The following is a 27,310-nucleotide window of genomic DNA, read 5'->3' on the forward strand; positions in this document are numbered from 1 at the left end:
GGATTTATAAACTTTTATTTTCACTGTTTGGATTTTGACACAATATAGAACATATAACTCAACTAAAGAGCTCACTTTGGACATGTGATCCTGGGTGATCGGGCATTAAGTTATGTATTGTAGAGGAGGTAGCTCAGTAAATTTAAATGGTCTCAGAGTATGTTTAGTTTTGTGCAAGGTAAAAGTTGGTCCATGGATTACTCAGGGTCACAAATGACACCCATCCTTGATAGTAACTGTAGGTATGGACACAGAGGACAAGGACTTGAATATCGTTTCTCTCTGTTAACTCCTTTTTTAGTAGAAAGCTTTCTACTTTCTTAGAAATTTCATGTAAGGCATATAGTTTGTTTTTTAAACTTGTGTCAGACATGCTAACCACCCAGGGTCTACATTTCATTTCATTATACTCTCTAAGTCAGCTCCTCTGTAGCCAACATCTATGTGGTGCTTGACAAAACCATTTGATTAAATTTAGTGCAAGGAAGAAATTAGGGAGCAAAAGTTCCACCTTTTTTCAGTGGCATGCTCTTTAAGTAAATTCTTTTTTTTTTTTTTTAAGACAGGGTTTCACTGTATCGCCTAGGCTAGAGTGCAGTGACATCATCATAGCTCCCTGTAACCTCAAACTCCTGGGCTCACGTGATCCTCCCGCCTCAGCCTCTTGAGTAGCTGAGACTGCAGGCACATGTCACCATGCCAGGCTAACTTTTCTAGTTTTTGCAGACACAGGATCTTGCTCTGTTGCCTAAGCTGGTCTCGAACTCCTGGCCTCAAGTGATTTTCCCACCTCAGCTTCCCAAAATGCTAGGATTACAGGCATAAGGCCACTGCACTGAGCCTAAATCTTAACTATCTTTGCTGAATGTGAAGTTATATAGTATCAAATCATATAAAAGTGACAAATAGACTATTTCTTAATGTTAGTGTTATTCTAAGAAGAATAGCCTCTTAGAAAATCTGATAGCGATTTTGGCATTTGTTCACCTTTATCCCAAGTGGAATTGCAAAGAACATTTTAACTAGATGTACTTTCTCAATCATCTGATACAGGCTTTGGAACCTTGAGGAAGCTTCTAAGTCTCTCTGTGCCTTGGTTTTTGCATCTGTAAAGATAATAACCACATCTCATAGGGTTAATGTAAAGATTAACTGTGTTTCTTTACATAAGACAGTACCTGGTAAGCATTCAGTGCATATTGATTATTATTATTGATGCAATCACAGTTGTTGTTTTTCAGGCTGAGACCTAGAGATTTATCCATGATAATTACTATCCAGAGTACTACGGTTGTTTTGGCAGCAAGTCTTCTGATTTATAATTCAACTGTTTTTGTACAATTCAAAAGACATGTATATCAAGTTTACAGTAATGATTTGCTGTGTTTAGGAGGTTGTCCAGTAGGACTGCTAGAGCTAGCCATAAAAGCATAATGTATTTTCACAAAGGTGAATTCCTTTTTCCTCTAACTAGAAAAAAAAAGATGAGTCCACAGTTGTGCTTCTTCGGGATTGGGCCTGAGAAGATTAGGAGGAAGATTAGAAAACAAGAGGAAGATAAGACTGTACCCCAGAGAGGAACAGAATTTTTGCTGTTGTCTCTATACATAAAATTTTTAGCTGGACATTTAACTTTTGCTTCACTTAGATCAGAAGCAAATTGATTTCTGTGTGATGGGCAGGCAGTCTACCATAAAATTTAACAATAGATGCAGTTCAGAATTCTAGGTTATTTCTTACTCTTTTTGACTGTACAGAGACAACATCAACTAACTGTGAGCAGTACTTGCCACTCAGTGTCTCTAGATAGGGCTGCCATACACAAACAAGTTGCCCATTGCACAGGGACGTGGGACTGAAGGTGAATGGGGGTTGAGATCCAGCCCACTCTCTTGTGGGAAGGGGCACCTTTTCCAGTGCATACAGAGGAGCCGGCTGCTCTCAGCAACCTTGTCCTAGACCTTTGGGGAGTGTCCATGGCTTCAATCCAGGTATTACCCATTTCTCCTCTCTCTCTGGCTGTGCCTAGGGACATTCAGATATAAGTTTTTGATAGATGCTCATCAAAAATTTTGTATGATGTTTTAATGGGATATGTTAAAAAATCATGAATTGTTTTTGTTGAGGAAAAAATTGTGATCTTCTATTTCTATTTCTCTCTACCTAGCCACTATGTCCTTTTAAATTTTTTTTAAATCAGCATTTCCCTAAAATCTGTATTCTTATTCTCTGGGAAGTATTAAATATATTGAATTACGCAATTTACATTATATTATGTATTTGTGTGAACTTGGTCATAAGTAGTAAAACCATACTTTGGAAAGGTTTATAAAGTTGATATTTGGGGTTTGTTTTTATTTACTTTTAACTAAATGCAAATATGCCTTCCTTTAGAGAATAATTAAGCCTGTTGTCCTCCTTCTTTTCCCACCTCTAGCCTTTATGTTTAAATTTTGTTGACCTGTACATAAGATCCTAAAATAATCTGTAGTCCACCTTCATTTGGTTCTGAGTCTATACCAGTGAAATTCAAGTGCTCAAATGCCATGTGGCGATCATGTGCTTTCCCAGGGCATGGTGCTCAAACTGCTGCTTCGAGATCGCTATTAGGAATTTCCCTTCATTTTTCCATGTGTAGCCTTTTGCTTTCTTTCTCTGCCTTCCTTCCTCTTGTTCCCAGCACTGACTAGTCTCTGACCTCTCTTCTCTCCAGTTACCTCCTGCTCTGTCTTGCTGCTGCCTCTCCATACCTCACAGATTGGCTCTTTCAATCACTGTCTCTCTAGCTAGTCATTGTAAAATGTGCAGCTGTTGTGTAGCTGATAGGTGGGACGAGGTAAAGCCAAAATTTGGGGGGAGATTCTTCCTGGTGTTGCTTTCCCAGGATTTGTTGGAAAGAACAATCATTTTTCTCCATCTCTGCCTCAGAAAATGAAATTGACAGCTAATGAGAAGTATCACAAAGGTGGATAAACAAAGCCCCGTAAAGCATCCCAAATGGCTGATTCTCTTTCATGCCTGTTAAACCGTTCCTCTACCCACTGCAAATTTGCTCCCCTATCTTGCTGCCTCACAAACATTGTGAGTGTCATGGGAACAACTACTATGATACACTGGCACAACACTGGTCCTGCCAGGTCCCTAACCCAGCAGGACTTTTCCTTCCTGCATTCCTTTGAAAAGCAGGATGGAGATTTTCTGCGTTAAGTAGACACATGGATTTTCTCCCTTTGTTTGCACGTTACTGGGCTCCAGCCTTGCAGCTTCTGTAGTTGGAGGGTAAAGAATTCTGGCCTGGTTGTTTAACCAAGCATTTGAGAAGAGAAACGTGTTTGCTGTCCATTCTCCTCAGTGGCATTATAAATTTTCTTTTTTTTTAACTTATTCTTTCTTCTTCGTAGTGATGTATTTTTATTCAGAGACAGAGTGAAATATCTCCATCTTTCTAATCGGTAGTGTTTATATATATGCTGTACATTTAAATTAAGCAAATCTAATATCTGGTACAGTTAATTCTGGAATGTATGATATTAAACATTGTTTCTCTTCTAATAAAGGATCCCGTCACATCATGCTTGTGCTTCTTGGGTTACATCCTGGAGTTATTTACTTTGGTTTAAGGAGAACTACCAGGTTCTGAATGTATCGGGTAGGTCTTAGGCTGAGTGTAATTCCTCCTAACGTGGGGTGGAAGCTGACTCAGCACAAATCAGAATGCACCGCTGTTGCCAGAAGATTCAGTGGATGTTAATTTTACTTCTCTTGCCTCTAGAGCCAACCATTCCAGTTTACTAACAGAGCAAAAATGTAAATAAGCTGAAATTTTTTAAATTTTTATTTTGTTGGCCAAAGGCTTTTGTCAGCTTTTTCTTCCATGTGTTGTAAGGAGCAGCAGTGTTTACATATTAAGAAGGGTGAACATACATAGTGGGGTGAGGGTATGGCCAGGCAAGTATTAACTGTTCATAGTCCAGTGAACACTTTGTTTATAAAACTTTACATGTTCAGACTGTGATGATAGTTCATCCATTTTGTTAATGAAGATCTACGAGTACTAACTGTAAATTCCTGAATAGACTTTTCCCCCCATATTTTTTGGATTTGCCATTTTGTACCAAGTCCAGTTTTAGGTGGAATTAAGTCACTTTCATCTAGCAGCAGAAGGCCACTGATTACCTATATTCACATCAGCACCATAACATGGCCATTGTTCTTGCATGGTATTAAGTGTTTATCTTGGGAAGTCTAATCAAAGGCAACATCGTCCTGGCCGATATAGACAGAAACAAAATGGAGTTGCATCAAATATGAACATAGAATTCCTTTTCTTTTTAAGTTTATGTACTTTACTGTGTAGGGCAGCTCACCTCCCACCTGACCTTTCTGCAAATTGACCACTGGCTGGATGGGAGTGAGGGATGGTCAGGTGGTTTCAGAGCTGAGACTGTAAAGGCAGGAGGCCTAGGTTGGGAGGAATCTTTCACTCATCTTCCAGCCCTCACTGCTGCCGTCTTTCTCTGGGCCTACCCCCCTCCTCTTCCTGCCTTTCCTCCTCCCGCCTTTCCTCCTCCCCAGCCAGCTGCCCCCACCCACCCCATTGAGTTCCTCCAGGAGGGAGCTGCCTTGGGGAGCCTCTCCTTGGTGTCCAGAACATGGTGCCCCTTTGCTGTCCTGGCAGATAACTCAGTTGCTGTCCTTTGAAAAGGATCACAGTTGTCACAAGCCTGTAGAAGAGGCTTAGCCAGAACTAGCCCTCCCACACTCATGAAGCACCAGTTACTTTGAGTCTAATTCTCTGAAGCTGTATCATGTCTGTTCCTAGATGGTAAGAGATGCATCCAGCATAGCAACTAGCCATGATGCATTCGTACCCCTCGGGAAAATCTCAGACGCTAAAAGCATCAGTTCCAGAAAGGGTGGCACGCGTTAGATTAAATATGGAAAATAACTCTTTGGGCAGGGCTGTGGTATATTTAGAGCTCTTCCATGTAAGTGCTCACCCAGTCCTACCCCTTTAGCAAGTGAGAACCAGTAGATTTCTGTATGCGCTGATATAGCTACAGAAACAAACAAGAAGATATTCTGGTCAAAAACTAATTTTCTTTCTTAATTTGACATTCAGACAATCAGATTTTGGAAGGATGCTATAATGGGAAAGAGAAAAATGAATCGCAGTTAGGAGTTAGTCATAGGCCAGAGTGAACAGGAAGAATTTTAGTGAGAGGAAATGATAGTTCCTGGTCTAATTTGTCAAGATTAGTACCTACAAAATGAGCAACGGAGGATGCAAAACAGTGTCTCTTATATTTAATCCATTTTCCCTGGAGTTTTGGTTTCTTAGGGCTGAAGCCTTAACCCATCTTAAATAAACAAAATTTTCACTTTTTAATTTGTCCTTAATAAAACTCTGGGTACAATTAAGAGTTTATTTCTCTATGTGAATTGTTTTAAGCCAGTTTCCTTTCATGATAACATGAGTAGACTCTGTAAAATGGCATTTTGTGTAACAACAAACATTTTTTATTTGAAAGACTGCACAGTCACCCTACCTGATAATCTTATTTTAAAACATCTATCAAATGTTCCTTTTTGGCTTCTCTGGAGGTAGAAATCCTACAACAGCTTGTTGCAAGGAAGATGCGTGCTGCTTATTGGCAAGCAGCACAGGAAAAAAAATTTTTTTTAAACACAAAATGCCATTGATATATCCATGTTTTTAATCTGTGGCAGCACAGAAAACACCAATTCAGCAGTTCTACAAACCAAAGAGAACTTAAGCCAGTGTTTTTTTCCCTGACAAAGTAAAATATTTGCCTGTTATACAAAACTGATTTCCAATCCCTTCCAAATGATGTTAGTAATAGTTAAGAGAGCAATAATATATTTTGTCTTCAAGAGATGGGATTGCAGCTCTGTATGGCTTAGTTATTGGTAGTATGGTACAGAGTCTCCCCTTTAAGATACTGATTTAAAATTCAGACCAAGATCCGGATTATAGAAAGTCAGTACTGGGGTCATGAATGTTCTTAGCGCTGTTTCTGAAGGGCAGATTCTCCATTGCTGCCCTGTGGCCAGAGTTCTGAGCACTCTTCTCCTTCAGAGGTCACTCCCGACCCAAGTCAGGTATTCTGAAAGTTGGGGAATGAGTATTTCTTCTTGTTTGCAAAACACAGATCTCAATTCTTCCATTCCAACAAACTTCCATTCCAACAAACTTCAAATTAAGCCTTTTCCCCCCTTTCTCCCACATTCAGAGATAAAACATTAGAAATTTTTCAAAATACACATTCCCACTTAGTTTTGCTCCCTCTATTAATTAAAAGTAATGCAGTCCAGTTTAAACTGTCCTGTCAGTTTCCATTCCCTTTCTCTATTCTTCTGTATATGAAAATATAGGAAAACCTGTGTCACCAAGGCAATATCGTGTGCCTTTTTCTTGCTCTGTAATCTCAGCAGTGAGTAATGTGTTTATGTGGCTGATCCAACAGTCCACGCCCACTTCTCTGTTATTTTTCTGCATTGCTCACTGAAGAAGCACTTCAAACACCTCGTCCATTGTTTGCTTCCATTTATTGAGCTGAGCAGACTGTCACTGCTCTAAATTTGTACTCAAATGAGCATTATCACTTCTGGACTCTGCAGTGTGCTTCCTCTGTCGAAATGCTGTTGGCATTGACCTGCTATATTTTCTGCCTTCACTGGGAATGAGGATTCAGAGTGGAGGATACAAAAGCTTTTATGAACTAATTTTAGCCTAGGAGGAAAAAGTTTCAAAAATCATTTGACTACATTTTGGAAAATGGTGGTAAAACGAATAGTGCTTTTAGTCAAGATGTTCCTAAAGTTGATTTCACAAACTTCTGATGTATTACTGAAAGGGAGTAACAGTTGTGGGAGAAACAACCATTTTACAGAGACTGTTAGGTTTATTTCCCAATCTTCTGGTAACTCAGAAGCCAGGATTATTATGATGTGTTGATTGATTATAGCCGTTAGGTCTCTTACTAATCAGTTTCATCACTTACTCTCAATGCACACACTTGCACCTTTGATTTCTCTTCCATAACAGGGTGATATGGCTTGTCATTGACTAATGAAGAACAGAATTGGTTTGGGCATGAGACAAACGGAATGCCGACACCAATCCTAAAATGCATTAATCTTTAATAATCCACATCTGCATGTTTATAAATGGTATAACCAGGAATTGTTAATGTTGATATTCTCCCTTCGAAACAGAAAGTGACATAAGAGTTTGTACTTGCAAACTACATTACATGTATATAGCTGAATGCCAAGAGTGTGACCTTGCAGAGGATGTGAAATGTATTACTTCATTGGAAGGTTTTAGAAAAGTAACATGTTGCACTTTTGCTGTCAGATACATCAGGTGATGTCCCGCAGAAGGCCAGCTAGCCCCATTGCTCGTTTTCCTTCCTTCCTTATTTTAGCATTCTCATCTGTCATTTCACTCAGCAAAGCACTGAATGTATATACTATGCTGTAGGCATGTTTCTAGGAACTGGGGGAAATGCACTGAACATGAACAGCAGTGGGCCCTGTCCTCACAAAACTTACATTCTTTTTTTCTTTAAGAGATGAGATCCCACTCTGTTGCCCAGGCTGGCGTGCAGTGGCGTGATCACAGCTCACTGCCGCCTTGAACTCCTGGGCCCAAGCAGTTCTCCTGCCTTAGCCTCCTAAGCCACTGGGATCATAGGCACGAGCCACTGTGCCCAGCTCCTGAAACTTAAATTCTAATGGGAAATACACAAGTATATACTTTATTGTCAAGTATTGTTAGGAAAAAAAATCAAGTTACTACTTTAGATAGCAATGGTTAGTTAGGGAAAATATTTCTTAGAAATTGATATTTGAACAAGAGAAGTGAAGGAAGAGCAGGAGCCAGCAAGGTGAGCACCTGGGGAAGCAGCATCCAGGCAGAGAAGGTACAAGGCTGAGTCAGCACTGTACTTGGGGTGTTGGGCGCAGCACACGCTGGCTGTCGTGGGAGGGGAGATGGGGCAGGATGAGTCAGCATTTAGGTTAGAGAGTAGCTAAGGGCCAGCTTCTATAGGGCTTTGTAGGTTATGATTGGGATTTAGGAATTTATTTTATGTGTGGTGGGAAACCACTGGAAGGTTGAGAATGGCAGGATCCAATTTAGGGTTTAGAAGGCTCCTGAGTGGAGAATGCACCGGCTGGCTCCTGGCTGCTGAGTGGAGAATGCACCAGGAGAGGGTGGGAGCAGGGAGGCTGGGGGCTCCCACAGGAGCCAAGCAGAGGTCAAACCTGGCTGCGTGTGCATGTAGCAGTAGTAGGGACAGGTGGTTCTGTGCAGTGGAAGATGAAGGAGCAAGTTTTTGAAGGGAGAATCAAGAATTTGGTTTTGAATATGTTACATTTGAGATTCCTATTAGGTTTCCAAAGGGAGATTTTCAATAGGCAGTTGGATATAAAAATCTGGATTCAGGGGTGATAATTTTGGCTGGAGAAGTAAGTTTGTGAGGCATTAGGGTTCAAGCTGAGATCCCCTAGGCACATAGCCTGCATCAGAATCACCTGGAGGTCTGTGAAAACACAGAGTACTGGCCCCCACACCGATTTCTGATTCAGTGGGTGTGGGATGGAGCCCAAGAATTTGCATTGCCAACAAATTCCCAGTTGTTGCTAAAGCCGCTGGTCCGGGAACTACTACTGACCTGGAGAATGGGTGAAGGTCAGTGGCTCTCAGCATTAGCTACGGAGAGTGTCTGATGCTGGGCCCAGCCCCAGAGATGCTGACCTAATCAGTCTGACATGGGGTATTCCATCAGTACCTTTTAAAAGCTCTCCAGGTGATTATTATGTGCAGCCAAGGTTGAGAAATACTGAGGGATGATTTCTGAGGACTGAACCCTAGGGCACTTAGAAATCTAGAGACTGTGAACAGGAAAAAGAAACAGAAGAAGAAATGTTTCCAAAATATGGAGGAGACCTCCTGTGTCCAGTATAGCTTAGCACGTTCCTCAGAGTATTCCACAGGGCACGAACTGAAAGGAGGCTAGTATTGCCAGTTACAGTCCTATCTGTATTACTCATAGAGTAATTTAGGGATAAGTAGCTCATTTTTTAAGGGCAGCATATTGCCATATTTTTTCTGACCTTTCTAGAACTAGGTTGTGATACAATTGAAAGTAATGCCACAGAAAAAAATTCTTCTGATAAAACACTCATACATTCTCAGGCCTAATTCAGTTAGTAATAGAATCCCTTACATTCACGGTTGTCACTTTGTAAGTTCATTTCACACAAAATCCAAGAATCATACCATTTGAGTTCTGCCTGGAAAAAGGCAAAAATTTATCATATTTTTAGAGAACTGAACCTCCATGTATAGTTTTTTTATGTGGCATCATTGCTTCATACCAGAAGTAGACAAGGGAACTAGCTCAGAATTCCGCTTCAATACCACTGACCATGACTTTGTGTCAGATCTTTGCTCCTAGAGCTGAATTAAAGAATAGCATGTAATTCCTTTTGCCTGGGATATCTATTCCACCCTTTATCGGCCCCGCAAACTCCTATTTATCCTTCAAGACCCATCTGAAGGCTTTTTCCCTTCACAAAGTTCTTACTGACCCCTCCAGCCATGGAGCCCTTTGAGGGCAGAGGCATCTTTCCTCCATCCCCAGTGCCAAGACAGGACCTGGTAGCTGTAGGGAGCACCCAGTAAACGTTGGCCAAAGTAAAGAACTCATAGTTCTCATGGAAAAACAACAAAAATTCAAGAAAGTTCTAAAATTGGTTACTTATATAACTTCTCCTGTGGCCCTGAAGCCATCTTTCAGCCTTTGCATTTTCACTCTTCATGGGATTCTTCTTTTTCCCTCTCTCCTGAAAGAGCCTCCACTATAAGAGATTATTTTACTTTTTTTTACCTTTAAAAGCAGAACATGAAATAGTGGTTCTAAGATTTGTTAATCTAAACCAAACCTTTTCTTTTTTTTTTTTTTTTTTTTTTTTTTTTGAGACAGAGTCTCACTCTGTTGCCCAGGCTAGAGTGAGTGCCGTGGCGTCAGCCTAGCTCACAGCAACCTCAAACTCCTGAGCTCAAGTGATCCTCCTGTCTCAGCCTCCCGAGTAGCTGGGACTACAGGGATGCGCCACCATGCCCGGCTAATTTTTTCTATATATATTTTTAGCTGTCCATATAATTTCTTTCTATTTTTAGTAGAGGTGGGGTCTCGCTCTTGCTCAGGCTGGTCTCGAACTCCTGAGCTCAAACGATCCGCCCACCTCGGCCTCCCAGAGTGCTAGGATTACAGGCGTGAGCCACCGCGCCCGGCCAAAACCAAACCTTTTATATGTGGAACCCTGATCAATTCTGATCTAGCTTATATACAGAAATTGTGCCACATAAATATTGTAGCAAATTTCTGTAATTGTCTAATATCCAATTTTTTCATTGCTTAATTATTTTTAAGTAAATATCTATTATTAACAACTAACCTTACCTCCAAAGAAAATGGCCAAATAAGGACAGATTGGCCACTGGGGAGAGTTCTGGCAATGCCCAGGTATCATTCCCATTGCGAGTAGCCAGCGTCAGCACTGGCTAGATCCACGCAGAAGGGTGAAGTATTTGCCAGCGACTGGAGTTAAAGCTTCAACAACACATAAATAACGTGAATTGAAGAAGAAAAAAAGTTTCTGTTTGTGGAAAAAATACATTTCAAAATAATACTTGCTGAATATTTAGTTAAAATCTCAAATAAAAGAATTACTGACGAGTACCTGAGGACATGGTCCAGGATGTACCTCTTCCTCTCCACGTTGCCACGGCTGTGTCAGGCCCCCCTCAGAACAACCCCTGTGTCGGAGGCTCTCGATGGCGTGGGCACAGCCCACCGATCCCTCTGCAGTTAACATCGCGCCCTGTCTCTGGCCGTGGTTTGCTCCTAAAAGGCATGTTTCTGTGGGTGTCCTGCTGCTCCCCAGCCAGGGCCACCCGAGTCCTCCCCTGGAGCTGGAGAGATCTGCCTCAGCCCAGTGACCTCCCAAGACCAGTGCTGCTAAGAGAGAGTTTGGCGGTGGGTTGATCAGAGTTTCACATGCAACTTTTCTCTCTCAAAAAAGCATTTATTTAAACACCCAAATGTATGTCATGCTGTGAATTGTGATGTCAAAGCAAGTTAAGCAGGTGCTTATTACCTTTAAATGTCAATAATAAAGTGTTGGCTATGGCCCTTAGATCCTGGAGATTTCAGTCAGAAGCCTTGGATTTTTTTTTGTTTGTTTGTTTTGTTTTGTTTTTCAGGATAGTACAATGCTTTTAGCTTCCTGCCTCTTTACCTTTAAAAGTACATAGTTTTTATACTAAGGGTTTAGAAGTCTTACGTTTTATCATGAAAATAAACTCTTATTACTTAGTATAATTACAAATGCAATGAATTTTTAAAGCCGTTAAGAAGATAGTATTACATAAATTGACACTTAATTTCATATCTATCTAGAAAATATGTAGAAACCATGTTGCCTGTAATACCAGTGTTTTATCTGTTAGTCTTAATTTTATATATTCTGTGCTGTTTTCCTGAAATTCCAATATTTAATTCCTAAACTGTACATCTTTTCCTGCCTCTTAATTCCAGAGGCAAGATACAGATTCCCATGGACTGACCATGTGTACCTCCTTTTGGTCTGGAACACGCAGTCCTCATACCTGCAGGGCATACCAGGCACGCACATGATGATTCTCTTTGAGATGCGAGATGACTCCAAGGGAGTGCACAGCAGTGCGTGGCACTTTTCATAGCTAGCTACCCATGTTTGCAGGCAGAGTTGTCTCAAAGTGTTGCAACCCAAAATGAGACATTTGTGACAAGAGAGGATGGAGGTGAGTGAAACTTTTATTAAAGGAAAGTGCGTCGGCTTTCAAAAGGCCTGTCTCTGTCAGGCAGCAGAGAGCAGCGATCAACTGGAAAAAAGGGAGCAGGCAGGCGCCTCAGCTAATCTTTCTCCTGGGGGCCCAGGTGGACAAATTGGCAACCCTGTTCACAGCTTTTTTTCTTCTCCCCTTTGTATCATAAGAACTGCTAATCGGATCCATGCTGCTGCAACTGTGGTTAGTTATTAACAGAATAAAAGCAGATTTCTTCAAAAGAACGGGTGGGGGAAACGACTATACAAAATTGCAAGGTTGTTAGAATCTTAAATGCACAGCAGTCGATTTTTTCCCTTATTCTGAATTATACGATGAATACAAGTCTTTCATCTGTCACTATACCCATTTCTTCAGAAGGCAGCCAAATATTAAGCTTCTCAAACAAAGAAGGAATCTTAGAAAGAGGAAAAATATTGAGGAATAAGAATGGGTAAGAGAGGGGAAAAATTATGTTTTGTTTTTATTAATTTGTCCTGGAGAGAAATATAAACTGCGTGCTCTGTTTGGTTTCCCTTGTCCTGCCTCTTACCTTACATCAAAGCAAGGATTAGAGCGCATCGAGCCGTACTGCTCTGCATTTTATGTCTGGTGCTCTCCGTGAGCGAAGTTCAGAACCTGCCACTTTTCTTATAAGTAACAGAGTGCTGTGGATCTGGACTTCCTGGTGAAGGCTGGTAAGCTGTTGTGTCCAAACCTACACATACTTTCCCCACCACAAGTGGATTTTCCATACCCAAAAAGTCTGAATTGTATGCCTGAGCTTTACAGCTATTGAAGAAGGTGTATTTTGATGAGAATGCCAGCTTTTCAGTGTGGTAGTTTATATGGTTCGGCGTCCCTTTGACCTTCATGGGGATCCTCCTGCATCCTCAGGATTCCCAGGGTTAGATGTGGCTTCTGCTTTCAACCAAGTCCCATTTGTGGTCGTGCTACCTGTTTCCTATCCGTGCCTTCACACCTAAAGTTACCAAAGTTGATAACTTTCCTTAATGTTTTGTCTTTTACTTAATGGTGGTTTTTTTCCCACAAAGGAACACAGTTTTTTTTCCCATCATCAGCGTTATTGGAGTAGGAAAGGACATCTAAAATGAATGGAGCTGGCCAGCAGAGTGGTCAGCCAGGGTAAGCGTACGTCCCGTGCCTGCCAGAGTAGTAGGGCGGCGCTGAAAGTCACGCCTCTGTAAAATCAAACACTAGTCCACGCTGAAACGTTCTATTTTAATGCTAAGAATCTACTGTATCTAAATGTTTTATGGTTCTGGCTTATCTTTAATCAAAGATTGTAGTGACCTGAATAGTAAAGTCTAGAAGTCTATGTTTTGCCTTGTATTCTCTGACTTGACTTGCCATGTGTCTTGCAAGAGGCTTTTTAGTTTCTCTGCCTCAAGTTCTCTGTATAAAGGTGTCTACCCAAAAGGGCTCTAATGGGTATCAGTGATCAGACTATTAAACTGACTTCCAAGTCAGAGTGTGGCAGGAGACCTGTATTCTACTTAGAGCTGATTTCCGTGCGGATATACTAGAATAAAGCAACCCAGTGTCTTCATTTAGATGCAGCAGAATTGATTAATAGTCGGAGGGATGTGCAAGATGAAAGTTTGTTTTAATTGTGATATATTGTTATTTGGTAGCATTAATTTCTACAATGTATTTTCTTTTGGTTTCTCACTATAGTTAATGATACCACCAAGAATTCTTGAAGAGTTCAGGAATAATTCAGTTGCTAAGTGCTGAAAACATAGTTATTTTGTAGCACCATTCCAGGCAAGGAACTTGATCATGGTAGAGTGATTTACAAAATGACTGGAAGTGTTCATTTCTTCCCAAAATTCAACAACAGTCACACCTGATAATTTAATTTGCATGAATTCACAAATCTTCCTTTTTCTAAAAGTCTGTCTTTCCCTAGTCAATTTCATGGAATTTACAAATAGGACCCAAGTACTTGTCACTAAATACCTGCTGATCCCCATGTATCATAAAGATCCTTATTGAGATGACTGGCCAACAAAATTTTCCAGGTTTCCATGGCTTAACATGTTGTTTCATGTTAATTATAAAAAGCTAATCTTTTTGAATTCTAGTGGAAGAATATCATGTAGGGCATTGCCCTGTATATAGTAAGTACTCTTTTTTTTTTAAACCTCATTGTGTACATTCAAGGTAACCATCCAATTTATCTGAGAACTTGCAAGACAAATAAATACGTATTACAGATGTTGCTCTCTCTTTATCTCCTTTATTTACTTTTGCCCAAAGTCAGCTAATGTAAGAAAATTGGAAGGATGGACTTTGGTTCTAAAATTGAAATCAGGTAGTCTCTGTCATTCAGACTCCAGATTTTTCATATTGACTAATTATATCAATATTTCACCTCCGATAATTAAATCCATCTTAGATTACTGGGCTTTTTAGCTGTAACAGTGTATAAAGAAGAAATAGTTTTTCTCTGGCTACTACAACTTTCGAAAAATGGAATTTGAGTATTTCTATGCCTATTAGTATTATATAGATAACACAGTATTATCTAAAAGGGAATGAATGGTTTGTTTGCCAGAGGTGATTGTAGTTCAGAGTTAGTGTTTTTGTTCTTTTTGAGTTCCTATAGTTGCTGGCTGTAGTAATTTAGAAAGGAATTAACCCAGGGAATTTTTAGCCTTATTAAAGGATTAACTTGGGAATCCTATTCATTTTGTGTGTATTCTTTGCCATCTCACAACCATGGTAGAGTCTAATTTATGTGCTTGCATCTGATCAGTTGTTTTGTTTGTTTGTTTTGGTCCGATCTAAAAGAGTTGGGAAAATAAAACTGCAAGTTTAAATAATTTATCTAAAAATTTACCCGCTAAATGTACTTGCTATTTAAGTCTTAGACCTATGTGTCCATTAAGGGCTAAGGATTTATTTTTATTTTTTTTTTAAAGACAGGGTCTCACTCTGTCACCCATGCTAAAGTGCAGTGGCACAATCATAGCTCACTACAGCCTCCAACTCCTGGGCTCAAGGGATCTGTCTGCCTCAGCCTCCCAAGTAGTTGGGACTAAAGGCACATGCCTGACTAATCTTATTATTTGTAGAGATGGATTGTCACTATGTTACCTGGGTTGGTCTTGAACTCTTGGCCTCAAGAGATCCTCACACCTCACCCTCCCAAAGTGCTGGGATTGCAAGTGTGAGCTACCATTGTCTGGCCTGTTTATTGGCTTTTAAGGTGAGTGGTGCTGAATGTTTCCTTATTTATGTTATCATTTAGAACAGGGGTCAGCAAACAACAGCCTGGAGACCAAATGTAGCCCACCGCCTGTTTTTGTAAATAAAGTTTTATTTATGCTATTTTGTTTATGTATTGTCTGTGGCTACTTTTGAACCACAATGGCTGTGTAGTTGGAAAAAATATATATATATACACAGCCTGTGAAGCCTAAAATATTGATTGTCTGGCAGTTTACAGAAAAGTTTGCCTAATCCTCACCTAGAGTGATAATATAAAACATGATCACTGATAACTTATAAAGATCTAATTAACTATTAGCCTGAGCTTGGCATTTGCTTACTCAACATAAGTTTATTGAGTGCCTACTCTGTGCCTGTCTCAGGAGATATAAGATAACAGGGAACAAAACGGAATTCTGTATCCTCATGGAACTTTACTTTCTAGTCAGATGAAGCAAACAGTGGACACAGAAGTAAATTAAGAACTGTGAGAAGGATTAATACCATGTCTGCCAGTAAAAAACAGAGCTTAGCACTTGTTGGTACTGACTACCCTGCTGTCTTGCTCTATGAAGTATATTAAGCTACAATACATTCATGTCTCAGTCTATCCTTTGTCTGTTATACATTACTGGATGTGTGCTAATTTTTCAAAAATATACATATTAACCAATTTTCTCCTAATTCTGTTACATACTAAAATCCCAGTGTTTTGTTACTAAAAATGTTTAGTTTGGTGATTATCTTGATCTTGTTCTTAAAACCTATTTTTAATTAGAAGAATTTCTTTCAGAACCTAAAATTCTAAAGAAAATATTAGCAAACAAAATCCAACAGTACATTTAGAAAATAATGTGCCATGACTAAATGGCATTTATTCCAGGAAAGCAAAGTTGGTTCAATATTAACTCCATTAATATTACATACCATGAAAATATAAGTAGGAAAAATCATCTCCTTTAACAAAGTTTAATACCCAGTCATGATAAAAAAATACTCAGGGAAATAGCAATTGTGAGATACTTTCTCAATATGGTAAAATGCGTGTACCTTGTTTTCAGTTACGTATTAGGGAGCCTCTGGAGGCATTTCCACTGAGATCACAAATGAGGCAAGATGACCACTGTCTCCACTACCACCCACCAGTGTACTAGAGGTATCAGCCAATACAATCAGACAAGAGAAGCCAATTAAAGGCATAAGAATGGGTGTCTAAGAAATAAAACTGTGTTTACATATAGTAGCATGCCTGGGAAACTCCAGAGAACCAATGACAAATTAACAGTGTACCAATTCAGTGTAGCAACAGGACAAAATTAACATGCAGAAAGTAGTAGCCTTTCTCTACACAAACAGTAAGCAGTTAAAAGACATAATGGTAGAGAAAATCCCACTGACAATAGCAACAAGTAAGATTAAACAATTAGTAATAAATTTAACATAAAATGTGTGAACCTTCTTGTACCTGAAAGACACTAAAAAGACTTGCACAATGAAAGACGGCCCCTGTTCTTCCATAGGGTGAGCTCAGTACTCGTCAGTTCTCCTTGAGTTTATTTATAACTTCAGTGTAATTCCAGTAAAAATATCAGTAAGCTATTTTATATAGCTAGACAAGTTGATACTAAAGTTCGTATGGAAAGACGAACACACAAGAAAACCTAGAAAACACTGAAAAATCTGGGGTAGGAGGAGAGTAGGGACAGTGAAACATGGAAAAAAGCATCATCACTAAACACACTATGGTGCTGGCACGTAAATAGACACATAGACCAGTGGAATGGAAGGTCCACAATTAGACCAAATATATATGAAAATTTAATAAATGACAAAAATGATAATTCAAATTAGTGGACTAAGGATGCAGTTTTTAATAAATGGCATTGGAACTACTGGAGAGCCAACTGCTAACAGATAAAATCAGACCCATCCCTCGCATTAGTGTGAAGAAAACTAGGGTGAATTCCTTTTTAGCTTTGGTATAGAGAACAGACTCAAATTCCAGACACAATAAAAATAAAGATTAATAAATTTGACCACATTTTTTTAAAAATTCCATTACAGACAGGGCATACTAGCTCACGCCTATAATCCCAGCACTCTGGGAGGACCACTTGAGGCCAGGATTTCGAGACCAGCGTGGAATGAACATAGTGAGACATCATCCCTACAAAAAATACAAAAAATTAGCCAGGTGTGGTGGTGTGAACCCTAGTCCCAGCTACTCAGGAGGCTGAGGCAGGAGGATCCCTTGAGCCCAGGAGTTCGAGGCTGCAGTGAGCTATGATTACACCACTGCACTCCTTGGTGACAGAATGAGACCCTGACTCTAAAAAAAATAAAAAATAAATAAAAATTCCATTACAAAAGACACCATAAAACTGAAAGACAACTGAAAAACTAGCAGAAAGTACTTACAGCTTATGCCATAGACAAAGGGTTAATATCCGTACTATATAAAGAACTGTTTTAAAAAAAACAGGGCAAAGGACTAAAATCCCAAGTTAAAAAGTGGGAGAACAAACAATTCACAAAAAAATATATAAAAATGGCTCACAAACATGCAGAAATGGTCATAAACAGAATTAGAGAAGTGCAAATTCAAAAATCACAGATATAAATTTTCATGTATAAGACTGGCAAAAAAATTTTAAACAGCAACATTTTCTGTTAGAGAGCTTATAAAGACAGACAGATCCTTCAAACATTGGTTGTGGCAGTGTCGACTGGTACAGTTTCTGGAAGGAAATTTGGAAATACATAACCTTTTGACCAACAATCCCACTTCACAGAATTCACCCTGAAGACAGACCCCAAACAGTACAAAAATACATACCTAAAAGATTGGAAACAACCAAAATGCCTGTGCGTACAAAAGTGCTGAATAAACGGTGGAGAGCTCACACAAAGGAGTACTATATAGCTATTTTTAATAATGAGGAAGATGTTGTAAACTCACAGAAATTACTTTCTAGGACATGCTGTTAAGTGAAAAAAGCAAAGCCCAAAAGATACCCAGGGTATGCTACCCTTCATGTAAGAAAATACACAAGTATCTTCTTATGTATGCAGAATAAATAAAGGAAAGATAAATAATAAACTAAGGGCAGTTGGAAAAGGGGTAGAAAGGACATGTGGGCGTAGGGTATCAGGGATGAGGAGGGAGTGACGCTTCTATACTTATCTTTTTGTATAACTGACTCTTAGAACAATAGAAGTATTTCATGTACCCCCCCAAATTCAAAACATTTAAAACCAATAGGAATGTAGCAGGAACCCAAAATGGAATATAAATAGTAATAAATGGCTCTGTGTTTTTCACAGAGGTATAGGTTAATAATTCTAAAATTACTTTGTATATGATAGAATCAAACATGTAAATAAATTGATTAAGGCAGTGAAAATTGGATTTCTCAGTCTTGGAGAAGTTATAAAGGAGAAGGCCAAAATGTACCTTCTAATTTTGAATCGGAATTAAAGATATTTGTGTAAACTCAGTGTTACAGACACACAAACGAGTATCAAAATGCATATGTGTGTACATGCCTGGGTTAGTGCACCTACATGTGTCTATGTTTGCCAGGAGGTCCTAGGAGCAATAACACCCCAGTAGTTGTGACCCAACCTGGTGCCCAGATCTTAGTCTCTGAGCACCATTCTCTAATAAAATGAACCAGGGCTTCTAGAATTAGTTGATTCCAGGACTGGGGTACGAAAAATGTAAGATGAGCCTGGAGCATCTTCTAGTTTTAAAACATAAGGAAATCCTCAATGATAAGATGGAGGCTTGGCAGAACACCAGAACCAACTGGCAGGAGCTCCTGATGGCCCAAACTGGAACAATTGGAGCAACAAAAGAATGACAGTGTTGGATTTTAACCCATAGAATAAAATAAATGTCCATGAGTTTATTAGTTTTCTGTTACTGTGTAACAAATTGCTGCAAACTTAGCTGCTTAAAACAATGCATGTTTTATTATTAATATTTCAGTCTCATGGCCTAGAGTTCAGGCACAGCTTAGCTGGGTCCTTTGCTCGGGATCTCACAAGGCTGGTACCCGAGTAAAGGCAGCCTGCATTCTCATCTGGAGGCTCGACTAGGGGAGAATCTGCTTCCAGTTTCATTCAGATTATGGCACATTTATTTCCTTGTGGTTGTAGGAATGAGCCCCTTGGGTTCTAGAAGCTTCTGGTTCTCACATCATAAAAGTTTACTTCCTTACAGGCCTGGGCCCTCTTTTAAAGTCAGGCCCATATGGGATCATCTCCCTTTTAGTTATTTCAAAGTCAGCTGGCCAGGGAATTTAATTATATCTGCAAACTCCCTTCACCTTTGCTGTGTAACAGAACATAATTACGGGAGTGGTAGTCCATCACTTTTGTCATGTTCTTTGGTTAGAAGCCAAATCACAGGTTCTGTCCTCAAAATCAAAAGGAGGGGATCACACATGGGTATTACTCATCAGAGGTCATCTGAGGTTGTGTCTGCCACAGTGGGTCCATATGGATAGAAAAAAATAGTCTAGGGAACAAACAAATAAGAAGAGCTAGCTCTTCCTCATAGTAGAATTCCAATTAAGAAATGTGGGAGGAGAAAGGGAATAGAATCACCATTGGCCAGCACCACCCTGATCAATGTTGTACACAAGATTTTCCAGCGGATGCTGAGATTAGTGGGTGAAAGTAACATAGGGTTTGCATGGTCTCAAATATTTCTCCTAAGATATTCATCAACTACAAAGAGGAAAATAGTAACTTTAAAGTGGAGGAACTTGGTGGGCACCAGCTTGACCAAGTAATGAAGGTAAACCTCACCAGAAACGAGTCACGAGCGTCTGAATCCGTGACAGTGTGGGGAGGAAGGCATGGCGCTTCCCTGGTCACTTCCCAGAATGCATGACCTCATTTCAGTGATGAAAAAATAACAGACCAAACCAAATTTGGAAACATTCTACAAAATAGCTGATCAGTATTCAAAAGTGTCAAGTCATAAAATATAAGGAAAGACTGAGGGACTCATAGAGTGGAGGAAACTAAGGGGAAATAACAAAATGCAATGTGGGATGATCCCAGAAAAAGACAGTTAGTGGAAAAATTAGTGGAATTCAAACAAGGTCTTTAGTTAAGTTTCTCTTCTAGGGAAGTACATTATGGTTATTTAAGATGTTAACATCATGGGAGGTGGGCTAGAGATGTAAGGAAACTCCATTGTACCTTTTTTCTAAGCCTAAAATTGATTAAAAATAAAAGTTTTTTTAAAAAACTGTATAGGTTTAGGCTGAGAATTTTAAGTCAATAAAAGTAGAAATTCAGGTAACTTACGTTTCCTTTTAGTTTACTGCTCCAAAACTTTACACGTTATTGTGTATGTAGTCATTGGAGAATGCATAAGTGTAAAATGGTAGAATTTGCAGTACAGTTTTTTCCAGTTGTATTTTTTTCTATTGTGCTTACATCATTATAGACAGACAAAGGAAGAACATGGGCCTTCTTTAAAAACTTTTACTGTTAAAGTGTTCTCATAAAGTTGGTTTGTTCAGTGTGCGTGACAGTTACTCTTTTTAAAAATTATTACCAAACTTTATTTGAAAGGTTTTACTTGTGACTAACATATGTCATGTAGTCCTTGGTTTTGAAGGTATTTACGTAACTCGGTTGGTTCAAAGGGCTCTGAATTTCCTTCTCTACACGGACGGTGGACACTAACGAGTCTTTTGTGCTGCGTTGCTCAGATGCGTGTTCTGAGTCATCATCTCTGTGACTGTGCTTATGCCTGTGCTTATGGCGGATGAAGTTATTTCTTAGTAACCGTAGTTACCATAGTTACTAAATCATAGTAACTATGCCTTAGTAGTTATGAAACTATAGATAGAAAGATAGAGGATAAAAGAAAACGAGGAATTTAAAATGATTTGGCCAAATCTGTCTTTATCATGGAAGAGCTCTTGTTTGTTTCTTTAACAGGATAAATTTAATACATGGGTTTTCTCATTGCTTTAAATGGACATCTGTCTTAGAATTGCACCAGACAGCCAGTCTTGCTGCTGGGCTGTGGCAGTATTTTATGAATCGTGGGATGGGTTTCTTACAGCCTTTTTTATTTTTACTTGAAATATTGTATATAAGAGCAGTGCCTCGGGCATGTACAGTCTAAGCCACGGTGCCCTGTGTTAACATAAAATTACTGTTTGTTTTTACTGTCATGAGTCTATGAATCCAGTCTGTCATACAGAAGTGATCATTATAATGTAAGCACTTACTGTCTTACTGTGGCTGATTCCCCAGTGACATTTTTAAAAGTCTGTATTTGGCTGCAGAGTGCTTTAAATTTCTACATGGACTGTAGATTGGAGGCCTGAGGGTATTTCACAGGAAGCACATGAGCCTGCAGTGAACACACAGCAACTGTTGTAGATCTGTAGCCAAGCTGGGGATCAGTATTTACCCTTGAAATTATTTTGGTCCAGAATATTAAGTGTTTTTTACTTTACATTTAAGTATTTGGTATTAATATTAATTTACTACAAATGTCTAAAAACTACATGGATGGTTAAACAAAGTCTGTGCTGTTTGCCCAGGTCTTTTATCCCACTGGCTATGGCTCTCGTGTAAAAGCAGCTCCCAGTGGTTTCACAGCACATGTTTCTTAGTGTCTATAAATCCGTGTGTTTGCTTCTCACTTTATCTGAAAATGAGAGTGGCAGTTGAACACTCAGGAACACTTGGACATACATAGGTAAGTTTTACATTTTTCTGTAAAAGAAGCTTAAACTCCTGAAAACAATTTGAGATTTATTTATTTGTTAGTACTATTTTACGAACTATTTATACCTATTATCTAAACTGATAATCATACTCCTGCCTCTCTGGCTGTTGCAGATACACCCGTTGTTAGAGTTACTAGGGAGTGACAGTCCTGGGAGACTCCCAGACTGTGCCTCCCTGGTCTGCCCGGCCGTGTGGCACACAGACCCCATCCTAGAGAAACACGAGAGAGTTGTCTTGCATCGTAAACACCAGGCTTTGTGTTGTGTGTGTCACAACTTTCATGCGGATGAAGTGGTGGTGATTCAGGATGTAATTTCTTTCTCTACTCAATTGTGTGGTTTTTTTGTTTGTTTGTTTGTTTGTTTTTACTTGAGGCAGGGTCTTGCTCTTGCTCTGTTGCTCAGACTGGAGTGTAGTGGTATGATCATAGCTCACTGCAACCTCAAACTCCTGGGCTCAAACAATCCTCCCTCCTCAGCCTCCCAAAGTACTAGGATTACAGGCACACACCACTAGTCCGACTGGGTTGTGATTCTTTTTAGCAATATACATAACTATGGGAGAGTAGGCCCTGCCTGTGGGGCAAAGCAGTTAGCTTGATCTAACATGATCACATGACTACCAAACCAAAGGGCCCAGCAGTTTTCTTCGTGTGTGTGTGTGTGTGTGTGTGTGTGTGTATGTATTTGTCTTTCCAGTTTATTGAAGGAAAAGAGGAGGATAGACGATAAAACAGTGTGGTCCTCATGTCATGAGAGCTAGTGCCTTGAGAATTGTGCTATATTCAACTGCCCTTTTAATTCCATTATATTTTTACTCTTAGAAATGCGTCTAAAGCTCTGAGCCAGAAAGTGAGTTGAGATTGTCAACCACCTCCAATAATTTTTAAATTTCAAAATCCTGTCTCCTGCCTTCACGTGACTCATTATCTTTTACCAATAAAGTTGTGTCTTTTCATTTAAATTGTCTCAGGTTATGATTTATTAAATATTTGTTATACTAAGGAAGGGATTGAAGGAGTAAAAGACTTGATTCCTGTCTCAAGGAGCTAATATACCTCAAAGACAAACTGAACAAACATTAAATAAGTGGAAATTAAATAGATGACTATTGCTATACTTGCAATAAAGATCAAAAGAGATACAGAATAATATTCCCTTTAGTGATCATATACACTACAGTTTATAGTAGTATATTTTATGTTTCTTAATGGAGGTCTTCTAAGTTTATGCAAAATTTCTGATTGACTAATTGGGAAGATTTTTTTTAAGAAATCTATTGCTGTTGCGTAATTATCGGCCACTCTGTATGCCTGCCCACCTGGAAACTAGTTTAGATTCAGAAGGATGAGTTTGGCTTAATAATCTCGGACTTTGTTAAATGGGTTGAAAGAAGAAGCTGAGTCAAGAGATTTCAGCTACATGTTGATTCATCTTTGAGTTTGGGAACTGAACTTTTCTTCAGATCTTTTGCTACATGTGTTTATTCATGTTTCCTCTTTGTTTTACAGGAAAAAAAAGATGAAATATTACACTCTTTGAACTATGGCTTTTTCTATATGAGACCATACCTTTTGTGAACATAAAAATTAAATGTAGCTGTGTCTTGGTTTTGCATGATTGCAGTATTAATGCAAAGGGTTCCCCCCTCCCCACTCTCCCTTCTGTGTTTTACAGGCAGTCAGATGCCACCTCAGCCACCTGGGAGCCAATCAGAGTCCAGCTCCCATCCTGCCTTGAGCCAGTCACCAATGCCACAGGAGAGAGGTCAGTCTCTAATTCATGTCTCAACTGCTGTGCTTTGAGTATATAATCGTCTGAGTTTGCTTACCTGTGCATCTCCTTTCAAATAATTGTTTTTAAAAGGACATTGTGTTTCCTTATCAGATGAAAGAAATAAACAAGAACCCTAACAACAAACTTGGAGAGGAGGGAGAATGCTTTCTTGCAGATTGGGTGAAGTTTTACCAAAGTGCAGTTCAAGGCCCAAAGAATATAAATGTCCACATAGCACCGTGAAGCCTAGTTTATATATGGCTATAGTCTGATATCTGATCTGTGTAAGACTATGAAAGATTCGATTTGGATATTAGTGCTAATGAAATAAAATGTTAAGAGCTTATGTTTTGGGGGTGAGTGTGTGTATATGTGTGTATGTTTTTAGCTGTTTTGACCAACTGCTTGTTCCACGATATTTAGTGGTAAGATTTTAAACCCAGAGCAAGATCTTGTATTATAAAATTGTAAAATCGTAGAATCAGAACAGACCTGAATGATTATACAGTCCAGTCACCTCCAGAAACCAAGAACCACAGAAGTTATGTGTGACATTCTCATTCTCAGGAGCTCACTAATGCCAGAGCCAGAAAGTAGAACGTGGACTTTTCCTGAAGCCTCTTAACAGAACTTGTCCCACATCTGCCAGCTCTGACCTTCAGTCCATCCTGCATGCTGTCCCTGCAGTACACTTGCCGTTGCCCCAGCAGAGACCTTAGGCCTTCAGTTGTTCTCCGTCCCTTTCTCCCCTCGAACACTAAAGCTGCTCTTGGTGGTTGTGGTGGCGGTGATTTTAACCCAGATTGGCATATTGCGAGGTGACAAGCCCACCTCTTGCCCACCCGGTGCTGTGGCAGCCCCTTCCCCTTGCTGTGGGTCAGGGTTCACCTACTGCACCCCACACCACAGGAGGTGTCACTCCGCTTCTCTCGCCTCATCTCTCACGGCCCAGAGACCAGAAGTAGCCAGCCTGGAAGCTGATATTTACAGGGTTCCTGATCCCTAATGTTTATAACGATTTCTATATAAGTTGTAGAGATGAGGATTTGCTTCTAGTTAGAATTATGAGGTTTAAGTTACTTTACGTGTTAACTCAGCAGCACATTATTCTGAAAGCAATGCCAGTGAAACAGTGGATGAGTCCTATTGATACAGCTTGTAGATAAAAAGTGAATTTTTTCTTTTCTAATACCTTTATATTTAACTTATTAATTATAGTATGAGGTATAGTTAATACTTTAATTCCCTTATTGAGATCATATACTATGTTTTAATAATGGTTTTCAAACTTCAGGCTATATGAGAACCACCTGAAGGGTTGCTGGGCCCCCCAGATTTCTGATTTAGAAGATTTGGGGTGGGACACTTAGGAGTTCTTAAGTATTGCTAATGCTAATGGCCTAGGACCACACTTTGAGAACCAGTGCCTTATAATGGTAGGATAATATGTTTTAATAATTGTGTGAATGTGTACATTTGTGTGTCTGAACTCTCCACTGTGACCTGCTGTAAATTGTCCTTTCATCTCCTATTGCTTGTTCTGTGTTAACTCCTCTTTGGCTCTGGTTATTTTGAAGACATTATAGAAGCCCACAAAGAGGGTACTGGCACCAAACAGGCAGGAATTCTCACTGAAGTCCTTTTTGTTGGCCGTGGTTGCACCTGTGTTGTGTTGCTGGGTCAAAATGGAAATTGTCTTGCACTGGGGGCCTACTCAGGCAGGCCCAGAGCTAAGATGAAGCTATTTGTTATTTCATTTAATCCTCACCGTAACCCTGTAACATCACTCCCACTGGTCCAGTTCTTATTTTGCAAGTGTTAAAAGGTAAGAGGTCCCTTATTTGGAAGTCCTACAGTTTTAACCTTTATTACTAGGAAGAAAAAAAAGAGAAACCCCCTCAGATCTTCTAACAATATCTCCCCTACCCCCTTCCACTTGATAAACATTTAAGACATTTGGAAATATAGAAAATCAAATGTGAAGGGTAGGAAGACGGTGAGGACACTTAGCTAAATTAAACTTTTAACTTAAACTAATAGACTTTCAGGGCAAAATCTAGGTTTTTCCACAGGTGTCACTGTATGGAAACTACCATGTCAATATGTTTGTTATTTTTTTCCCTCTGGTTGCCTTTGTTATATGTAGTGTAGTTCTGGTAACTGATTCTGGATATATAACGATCTGGGTGGTTATAATGACCATTTCCTTCAAACAGTAAATACAAATTTTATAAGTTACTAAATCTGAATTGGTTTTTATGAATGTATTCTCTAAAGCTTCTCTGAAAGACTGTGCTAGAGACGTTGGTATGTGCATTCCCTTTTGTGCTTTTTATTGGTTAGGCAACCCCCTGGAAAGGAAAACTTCTTATTTTAAAATGACTTGTATGTTAGGTGATACTTTTCCATACATGAGTTAAATTTCCTCTAAGGATCAAAAGAAAATGGCTTTATTGTTTGTTAAAATTTAGGAAGAAGTATTAGCTTCTAATAACATTTGACCAAACAAACGTTTGTTCAGGTGTTTAAATAGCAAATGACAGCCGCTTTAATGCTTCAGCACAATAATAAAAGCATTTGTTTGTTTGTTTTACCATCATTTGGTATATACCAACAGTGTAACCAGTGTAAAGTAGATCTAAGAAAACTCTTGTTAGAAAATTACCCAAAGTTGATTCCCACATTTTGAGAAGTAATATAACTTCATTGATACTCTTACAATTGATGTATGTCCCTGTTATTTAGTAAAGTGCTGAAAGGAAAAGGAAAAAAAAATACATGGATGAGTTAGTATCTTTTTTTAAATAATGTATTTCTCAGAAACCACAGACCTTGATAGACAAGGTAACAACATTACTTCTCTACTGCTGAATGCTGGAATAACCAAATTGAACAGTTCTTTTGTTTGAATAAAAAAGATTAAGATAAGACAGTAAGGTTCTGCAGTATACACATTTTCTTTAATGTGTTCACAGAGGATAACATTTTCTTTAATGGCAAAGACTCTAGAAACACACTTGCGCAGAGACAAGATGGCGCAGCCTACTTCTCTTTGCTGTTTTTTCAGTCCTCCCATGAAGTCTTCATGGGCACAGTGGTGCTGACAATGCTGCCAAGTCCCTCCAGGGTCAGGAGGCTGAACTCTTGCTCTGCCATCATTCTTCCTCCTCAGTCTGCGTGTCCCCCTTCAGGAGGAACATGCATGATAAAGCATATGTGTTTAGGAGCATTTTCCAGACCTCAGGCTGTCCTAGGGCCTGAACCACCCTAAGGGTATCTGCAGTCAGATACCCTGAGCATCTCCTTGTCTCTGCGGTCCCTGGGTTCAATGCCCTTTTCATTGGTAGTATTGAGTTTTGTCAAAAGACATCAGTCACAAATCCATTTCCTCACATTGTACATAGATGAAAATAACTGAGTTTCTACAGCTTTACATTTTCTGTCTGTAAAAAGTATTTGTGCAAGTAAATGTGGATATGGCATCAGAGGTTACGAAAAGAAAGGAAAACACTTTAGATATTTATTGGACTTTTTATTCTCTTATGTTGGATTGCCTCCTCTACATTTTCATCTGTTTTCCAATATAAAACTTGATTTAGTACTATGCTGCTGAAAGTCTTTCAAACTG

The 27,310-nt window shown here is 39.3% G+C and overlaps 1 protein-coding gene across 3 annotated transcripts in view; it reads left to right on the plus strand.

Annotated features, from left to right (window-relative positions):
- ARID1B (AT-rich interaction domain 1B) overlaps nucleotides 1–27,310 on the plus strand; it is a 399,113-nt gene that overhangs the window by 284,968 nt on the left and 86,835 nt on the right. For all 3 annotated transcript variants that reach the window (XM_069489032.1, XM_069489033.1, XM_069489034.1), the window contains one exon: nucleotides 23,584–23,673. In XM_069489032.1, coding sequence (XP_069345133.1) covers nucleotides 23,584–23,673 — 90 coding nt within the window. The remainder of the gene's footprint in view (nucleotides 1–23,583; nucleotides 23,674–27,310) is intronic.

This window comes from Eulemur rufifrons, chromosome 15 (assembly GCF_041146395.1).
Source record: "Eulemur rufifrons isolate Redbay chromosome 15, OSU_ERuf_1, whole genome shotgun sequence".
Taxonomy (NCBI): domain Eukaryota; kingdom Metazoa; phylum Chordata; class Mammalia; order Primates; family Lemuridae; genus Eulemur; species Eulemur rufifrons.